This window comes from Salminus brasiliensis, chromosome 2, assembly GCF_030463535.1.
Source record: "Salminus brasiliensis chromosome 2, fSalBra1.hap2, whole genome shotgun sequence".
Classification (NCBI taxonomy): domain Eukaryota; kingdom Metazoa; phylum Chordata; class Actinopteri; order Characiformes; family Bryconidae; genus Salminus; species Salminus brasiliensis.
In genome coordinates, this window is record NC_132879.1 from 56,793,302 (window position 1) to 56,802,362 (window position 9,061).

Below are 9,061 nucleotides of genomic sequence, written 5' to 3' on the forward strand. Positions count from 1 at the left end.
CTCCCTGAAAACACTCCTTGCCGGATATAAGACTAACTCCAGTTATCGAGTGTTGGACAGTAGTACACGTACAAAGCATTTACCTTAAATTAACGTGGATCTATACGCTCTGTATAACAAATCTAAACCTCAGTGTAAAATTTCTTAAAGGGCCATCTCGGAAGCGATTTGGTCCTTGGTCAGGGCGCACCAGGGTCTAAGAAACAAGCTTGCATACGTTTAAAAAATGCTCTCAGTATTGAAAATATATCAAAGGAAGGTTGACCTTTAAAAATAAGAGTCCTTCAAGGTTTTCTAGCAATGGTCGGGACTGATTCAGGGCGCAGTTCACGCTCGACGTGCTGAACAGAGTCTCTGCTGGTACGATGCTGGGCGGGCAACCCACGTAGCGTACAGCTACTTTGGCAAGCTCAGGCCACAGGAACTTCTTGAGATTCCAATAGTCCAGAGGGTCGCAGCTCTGGTCGAGGATGTCTTCCTCCAGGTACTCCAGAACAGCCAGCTCCGAGGACTTCGGCCTCTCCTCTTGCTTGATCTTCTGCCGGATGTCGTCCATCAGGGCCCACAGGTTGTCCTTGCTCGGGGCCGAGCTGTTGGGCGAAGCAGAAACTTCGCCGCATCCGTTGGACATGGCCGTTTTCGCGTCTCCGGAGGTAGCTACGGACACGGTGTCGAGTTCTCGTATGAGGTCCTGCTTGCACTGCTCTGCTTCCTCCTCGGTGAACAGGGAGGTCTTATACCGAGGGTCCAACATGGTTGCCCACGTATAGCGTGGGTCGTGAAGCGTGGGGGACATTCTGGTCACCATGGCCTCCTTCAGAGACTTCAGCATGTTGTCGATACCCATGGTCTCGTCGAAAAGCATGTCTATCTTGCGGTTGAGGATATGGATGAGGGGTATGACTTGGCCGAGGGTGGCGGCGTGATTGCTCATCTCCCTGCAGGCCACCTCGAAGGGCTTCAGGGCGTTGCAAACGGACTGCATCACCTCCCACTGGTCACAGCTTATAAGTTCCCTGAAGTTGCACTCTAAAGACATTTCGTCGATGGCTTTCTTCTGCTCCACCAAACGCTCAAGCATGAAGTAGGAGGTCTTCCACTTGGAGGGAACGTCCTGGACCAGCTGGTTTTCGGGCAAGTTGTAGGCCTTTTGCAGCTCCGCCAGCTTCTCCTTTGCCTTTGCCGAGCGATGAACGCGCTCGCAGATCTTCCGGGCGATGCTCAGCAAGTTCTGGACCATCCTCTGACTCTTTATGGCTTCGTTAACAATGAGGTCTATGTTGTGACCAAAGCAATGCATGACGGTATGATCGCTGTCCTCCAGCACGTTTCCTACGGCTTGATTATCGGTCACTGTGAATCCGATTTTCAGGCCCGAGGAAGCGATCCAGGTGTCCCAAAGATACTCCAGCTGCTTCTGTATGCTCAGCATGTTGTAATCGCAGTCTATCGGGGAGACGCCGAGCAGAGCCGAGCAGTGGAAATCTTGGCCCTGAGGTCGGACGCGCGACTCAAACGTCACCCAGTGAGCCGTGAGAGTCAGGTACTCCCGGGTTTGACTGCTCACCCATATGCTGGTTGTGAAATGGATAATTCCACTCTCGGCCTCCTTGAGGTGTGTCAGAACAACCTCCTTCACGCTCTCGTACATTTCAGGTATGGCGGTGCTGGTGAAGAAAGACGAAGAGGGTACGGAATACTGCGGTTGGAGATACTCCAGCAGGCGGTTCAGACCGACGTTCTCCACCACGGCTGAAGGCTGAAGATCCAGCGCGAGCATTTCTGCGAGGAGTTTGGTGATTTTTTTGGCAACCGGGTGGCAATCGTCAAATTTCTCATTGTTCTCCTCGTACGCAGACGTGTCCATGAGCTCCGGCTTTACCGTAACATCAGCAGACGACACGTCCCCTGAGATACTGCTGTTGTTTTCGAGCACATGTCCATGAAACCTCTGCATGTGCCTGAATAAGCAACTAGTGCCGAGGTTGGTTGTTTTCTTGCCCCGGCTTATTGTGCGGCTACAGTGCAAACAGACCACCTTCGTCGGGTCTCCAGAAGATATAGAGAAGTGATTCCACAGTTTGGACGTCTTCTTGCTGAAAATGGGCAGACTGTGTTTTTTCTTTTCGCGAGCGGGGCTGTCGGTTGCGCTGGCCGACATGTCCTCGTCTGCCGTGAGAGCAGCGTGGAGCGACAGCGGCGAAGAGGCTCGGACGCTTGTGCTTTTTTGGTTCTTGAGGACGTCTGGATGCCGCCGCATCAGGTGCCGCATCAAACAGCTCGTGCCGAAGTCGCCGCGTTTCCCGCGGCTGATGACGCAAGGACAGTATCGACACAAAGCCTTGAGCTGGTCGACCGGGGAGACGATGAAGTGGTGCCACACTTCCGACTTCACCCGTTTCATGATTTTCTTGTTTTGCTGGAAAACCGAGCTCTGGTCCTGGCTCGGACCTTCTGCGGAGTTGTCCGGGGACGAGGCCAGAGGTATGCTATCACTCTTTAGGTCAAAGGACACATTGAGCGAGGATTCCTGTCCAGACAGATACGCGGCGTCATTCAGCTCCATCTTCAGAACCATGTTTTCGCCGTCGTCGTTCGTCACGTCATCCGATATGTTTTCAGGAGAGGTGCAGACGGGCTCTTTCTTGATCTCTACGGGATCCTGCAGCTGCTGTGGGTGCGACAGTAGTGTTGGCGGCGTGGTATAGGGTGGCGGAATGGTGGAGCCCTGCCCGTTTTCCTCTATGACGATGTCTCGGTGGGCCCGCCACATGTGGCGAATGAGACAGCTCGTCCCCAGGTCCTTCCCGTTTTTCCCCCGGCTGAACTCGTTCATACAGTGAATGCACACGGCTTTGGAGCTGTCGGCAGGAGACAGGTAGAAGTGTTTCCACACGGCCGAACGCCTTCGAGAACTTGAGTTTTTGTGGGCTGAGCCCGAGCAGTCGGACCCGACGTCCATGGCGTCGTCGTTGTGGTTGCTGATGGAATGTGGGGAAGGGACCGCGCCGGCCGAGTCGGCCTTGGCGATCTTTTCCGCTTTTGGCTTGACCTTTTGCGATGCCTCTTTGGATGCTACATCTGTGGCTTCTGCTAAAGAGGTGGACGGTGAGGTGTGATTGTTAAGGTGGGGCTTAATGCTAGCTGCCAGGTCTCCGTTATTTGGTGCTTGAAGGGGAGGTATTAACGATGAGGCAGAGTTGGACGTATTCAAGGAGTCGCTGTCTTGTAGGAGCACAGTGGGGTGAGCCCTTCGCACGTGCCTCATTAAACAACTGGTGCTGAGGTCTTTCTCGTTTTTACCCCGACTGAACTCTTTCATACAGTACATGCAGATTGCTTTGGTACTATCCCGAGGAGATATGAAAAAATGGTTCCAGGCAGGAGACTTCTTTCTAGGGTTGAGAGGATTTCGGATAGACGACAGAAGGCTCTGCGTGACGGCATCCATCGCGACGTCGTAGAACGTGCTGGAGTAGCCGCTCAGCAAGTTCCCGTAGTCGTCGTCGCTGCTTTTAGTGACGAAGGGACCTACAGCACCGTCGAAATACAACCTCTCGTCCTCCTGAGCACTTTCGCCCGCCTCGTTTGGTTCCTCTTTGATATGTAGAAGGGGTTCATTGGCTGAATTGTCCTGGTCTACTTCAGTGCTCTGGCTTTTATTTGAAATGGCTGGAGAAGTTGGAGAGTCCTGCTTACTGCAGTTCTCCGCTTCGGGACTATCTCCTGAATGTCCATCAACCTGAGAAGATACATTGTCCAGTGTCCCCATGAGGGAGGAGGACATAGAAGAAGTAGAAGAAGAAGAAGAAGAAGAAGATGAGGAGGAGGAGGAAGAGTCTTTAGCCAGTGTGTCTGTGGGAGAATGAGAGGACTTTGCATCTGTAAACTCGTGAGGAGTAATGCTGTATGACTTAAATACATAACCATCCTGCCCCTCGATTTTTAAACAGGTTCCTTTGGCCTCCTTTTTCTTGTCGTTCTCCAAAGAACCATTAAGTTCCAGGTGCACTTCATCAGTCTTTTGAGAGAGATCTTCCTCTCCGTCCATTTTTAGCAGACTGAATTGCTGCTAGTGAACCTCTTTAATGAAAGCAGCTTTTCAATTGTTCAAGTGTCATCAGCTTGGCTGTCTCTCCTTTCATCCGTCAAAGAAGTATTTACAGCAGTGCGAGGGAGACGCTCCAGACTCCATTCAGCAAAGTGGTAGAGAGGTGCCCTCGATGTCGAATCTGAAAACGAAAACAGAGAGGCGCGTAAACTAAAGAGCCATATAAACACTGGAAATACACGCATTATACATTATTATTATAATTATTATACATTATTATTATAATTATTATACATTATACACACACAGATTTTTTTTTCTCCTCTGCAGGGATTTTGAACTTTATTATATTATTTATATTTATATAGAAGATGCACACTTTATATAAATACATATATAAATATTATTTTTAATAATTTCCGTACAAAAATACAATTTTATATATAATTCTTCCCTCTTCCTATGCAGGGATTGTAAACATTTTTTAACTTTTAAATATAATTTTAACATTTTAAATATATTATTTACATAATATGTACACACACCTTGCACATATTTAGTATTTTATATATGATGCACGCATTATATACATACATATATAAATATTATTTTTAAAATTTGTTATATATTTTTTATTTATCTTTTTGTTGTATTTGTTTTTCCTTCCTATGCAGAGCTTTTAAACATTTAAACTTAAATATATTATACCTACATATATATATATACATACACACCTTACACATAATAATAACAATAATAATAATAATATATAAATAATATCGTCACTGTCTAATGAAAACAATGCATCTCCAAAACAGTGACTTTACCGAAGGCAAAAACGTCCTCTTGTAATTGTACTGTTTAATTATTGTATTAGTACGTGTATGAGAGTCCTGTCTGTACCCCGTCCTATAGTGTGCTGATTGGGTTACGGTGCTGGATGCGACATTTCCTCCGGGATCAATAAAGGATCTTTACTTTAACTGAAAGGCAATAGAAAGTAAGAGCTTATTCCAGGTTATTTTGTGCATTTCTACTGGTCCGTTCATCCATGTTATTATTATTTACTGAGCGTACAGGAGGGTTTAAACCATGGAGAAAACTAAAAACGGACAAACATGGAGATACGTGGTTTTTTTATTGGACTGCAGCGACACACACACACAAACAAAGGTCTGGTCAGATGACCTAACAAACACTTTCAATAAGAACTCAATTCAATTCATCTTTACTATAAAATGCAAGGCTATGCGAAAGGCATACAGTCTTATGCAAAAGTTTGGACGCCCCCCCGGTAACATCACAAATCCTCTACATGAACATTAATCACTGCATATTCTGCAAATACAGAGCATAATTACTATTCATATTCCGGGTTTAACAATCTGAGATAAAAAACAAAAACAAATGAATGAATCTTATTATTATTATTTATTTAACGTGCCACTACTTTCATGCACATCAGCTTTAGTTTGCTGATATTAAATTAACCAAATACACAATAAATGTGCAGGAAATAACAGTTTAGGTGCTTGCAGAGGATTTATTCACTTACTTACTTGTATTTAGGTGCTTAAATACCTACAATTACAGGTGTAAAAACACACACCGTGCAGCAGGGTCCTCGCTGGACCCCCAGCCCTGGTCACTGCTGACAGATCGGCTCGGCCCGGCCCGGCTCGCTCACCTAACCCGGAACAGCAGGAGCTGCACAGTCGGTCCTTATTCCTTATCCTACACTTTTAACCACGTAAATAACCACAGAAACGACGAAAATAGGAGAGTAACAAGCAAATGTGAGTGTTTTATTTAGCTAGCTACTAATCCGGTGCTAGAGTGTCCATAATAATAAAATAATAATAATAATTATAATAATAAAAAAAATAAAACCTGGCTAGTTTAGTTATGTTAGATAATATTAATATTTATTTTTATAAGTTATAAATTTTAATTTATGTATTTATTTATTTACATAAATAAATGTCCACCTAGCTAAGCTAAGCTAAGCTAGCTAACTTTTCCGGACTCGTCAGCCAGCCAGCCAGCCCACCATGACCAACATTGTGTGCCTTTTTACACCAGAAACGACCTAAAATAGACTTTTTACAAAGCAAACGAGGCTGAATATTCAAGTTAAACGTGTTAAGTCACCTCCCGACCCCGAACTTCGCTCATTAATCGCCGGGCAGCGCGGTGAACACGGTGAAGCGGCGGTGCGCTCCGTCTTACACTGATAGGCTGTAGCTTAGCTCGGAGCTAACCGATGGTAAACAACCCCCAGCACGGAGGAGCGAGCGCGGTCGGCCGAGCTGGCTGCTGATTACAGGCATGTTCCGCAGCCCGACACCGCGACCCTGTGCCTCGCAAGCAGCTAGATAACGTTACAGCTGCTGTAGTAGCCGGTTAGCTGAGCTAGGAAGGTGGATATAGCTAGTAACACAAACAACAGCAGCGCGCCGCGACCGTAGCCAACATTACCGTAATTACCATTACCGTAATTACCATTACCGTAATTACCATCACCGTAGCATTACCGTACTGTCACATGGAGCCGCCGCCGCTCTGACAGAGCCAACTTACAGCGAATTTAGACTTGTGACCTTCCCCAAAGTCTCCTCATGCGGTTTAGTCCGCTCCCGGGGGTCATAATAAGTAGCCTAGCTAGGCCTGGACAACCCTGGCGAGGCAGAACCCAGGTCCCGGGTGGCAGGAGGACAGAAGGAGCTCGATAGAACCAGCAGTGAAGGGAGAACTGGATCTGCCCCCCCGCACCGCCGCACCGCCGCACCGCACAGCACCGCACACGCCTTTCATTAATAAACACGGCGAGTTAGAAAGTAAGTCGGCCGGACAATCGAGGGGTCACGTACCTTCAGCTCCGGGCTGGGACTGTAGCTGTGATTGACCCGGGGCAGGTAGTTAGAGGGGGGCAGTTAATTTCGTCGCTTTGTCTCCGGAGCGGTTAAACACTCAGCAGTTGGAGCTCCGCTCAGCGTCGGACGGAAGGAACATGCGCCCGTGACGTCACGGCGGGGGTATTAGGGCAACACCAACATGGCGGGTGAGGGTGATGAAGAGGAGGAGGAGGAGGGTGTTGGGAGAGAGGGGGGGGTAATAAAAATAAAACACGGCTCGAACCGCCGGGGTTAGCTAAATTAAGAAGAAAGGGGCGAAGAAGAGGAGGGAGAGGGGGGGGAGGGGGAGGGGGAGGGGGGACAGAAGGGGGGGGGGGGGGGGGGTCAACGCAGTTACGCCGTTACGCCGTTACGCATTCACGGGACCGTGCCATGCTTAGCGCGCGCAGTGTGTGTGTGTGTGTGTGTGAGAGTGTGTGTGTTCAGAAAGCGAGGTCCTCCTTGTGTGATTTTGCAGGAGGTGTAAAGCGGCCTTACCGTGTTGGTAAACCAAACATACGGGGTTTCTTGACCCGAGGGTCTCTCTCAGGGGCACTAAAGGCGCCATCAGGGGCGGGGCGACCAATAGGGGTCTTTTATTCCCCTCATTTGCATAGACTGCACCAGAAAGCACCTTCCCTGAAACGTAAATAAATACGTTTGTTTACTCAATAAATAAATAAATAATATATTTTCTTAGTTTTTTCTTTATTTATTTATTTATTTATTTATTTAAGTCTTACTACAGTAAAAAGGCTGCAGTGTGGAAAGTGGTCACCTCTAAGCCAACGTAAGGTTTCTATTGTCTCCTCACTTTTTTTTTTAATATAAAAAATAAATCCTCACTAATTGCATAATAACAATGCACAATAACTTACATTATTAGATGTATTCAACTGTATTTAATATATTTAAGCAATATTATTATATTGCAGTTACTATATTATTATTATTATTAATAATAATAATTACTAATAAGATTTAAAAAATGCTTTGAAGTTTCTGTTAGTATTAGCCTGAAATATAGGGCGACATAACATGACTGACTAAAAGGCTGTTTTATGTTAAACTGCAATGTGGAAAAGCAGCTTACGCTTACTTTTCATCAGTAGCTCGAATTAAATGTTGTGTGTAAACTGGAGGAACATGCAAATAAATCTCCACCCACTATAACTAGTAACAACAATAATAATAATTGTAACAATATTATTTTAGTGTTGTTGTTACGTTAAATAATGATGTTAATGATGTGTATTACTAATTCCACTATTACTGCTACTAATACTATCACTAATACTAATACTACTATTACTACTACTGCTATTACTAATACTATTATTACTACTGCTACTATTACCACTATTACTATTACTACTACTATAACTAGTAATCATAATAAGTCATTATTTTTATTATTGATATTACGTTTAACAACAGTGACACAATATTAATGATGTATACTACTACTACTGATATTACTACTACTACTACTATTACTAATAATCATAATAATACTTAATCATTAATTTTATTATTGTTATTACATTTAACAACAGTGATATCAATGATGGTATACAACTACTACTACTACTACTAATAATAATAATAGTAATAATAATAATAATAAGAAGAATAGTGTTACTTTTATTTTTAATAACACTAATTACTATAAATAATATACTACTACTACTACCAATAATGATAATAATAACAATAAGAACAGCATTACTTTTAATTTTAATAACACTAATTACTATAAATAAAATACTTTATTATTCAGATTTATTATTACATTTAACAACAGTGATATCAATGACAACAATTACTACCAATAATAATAATAATAATAATAATAATAACAATAACAATAAGAACAGCGTTACTTTTAATTTTAATAACACTCATTACTATAAATAATATACTTACTAATTACTATAAATAATATACTACTACTACTACCAATAATAATAATAATAATAATAAGAAGAAGAAGAACAGTGTTACTTTTAATTTAATAACACTAATTACTATAAATAAAATACTTTATTATTCAGATTTATTATTACGTTTAACAACAGTGATATCAATGACAACAACTACTACCAATAATAATAAT

The 9,061-nt window shown here is 43.8% G+C and overlaps 1 protein-coding gene across 9 annotated transcripts; it reads right to left on the reverse strand.

Moving 5' to 3' along the window:
• On the reverse strand, nucleotides 1–7,134 carry zbed4 (zinc finger, BED-type containing 4). Of its 9 annotated transcripts, none has more exons than XM_072673256.1 (3): nucleotides 5,661–6,528; nucleotides 4,879–5,034; nucleotides 1–4,232 (listed from the first exon to the last, which is right to left on the reverse strand). In XM_072673256.1, the coding sequence occupies exon 3, from the start codon at nucleotides 4,049–4,051 to the stop codon at nucleotides 233–235; it is 3,819 nt and encodes a 1,272-aa protein (XP_072529357.1). In that variant the 5' UTR covers nucleotides 4,052–4,232; nucleotides 4,879–5,034; nucleotides 5,661–6,528; the 3' UTR covers nucleotides 1–232. The 9 variants fall into 9 exon arrangements, with proteins under 9 accessions (XP_072529357.1, XP_072529356.1, XP_072529362.1 ...); XM_072673255.1 differs by having other exon boundaries at nucleotides 5,611–6,528; XM_072673261.1 differs by lacking the exons at nucleotides 4,879–5,034; nucleotides 5,661–6,528 and adding an exon at nucleotides 6,922–7,134.
• Nucleotides 7,135–9,061: the final 1,927 nt, after the last annotated feature.

Coding starts and splice junctions, on each gene's coding strand:
- zbed4 (XM_072673261.1), bottom strand. CDS start 4,051: ATGGACGGAGAGGAAGATCTCTCTCAAAAGACTGATGAAGTGCACCTG.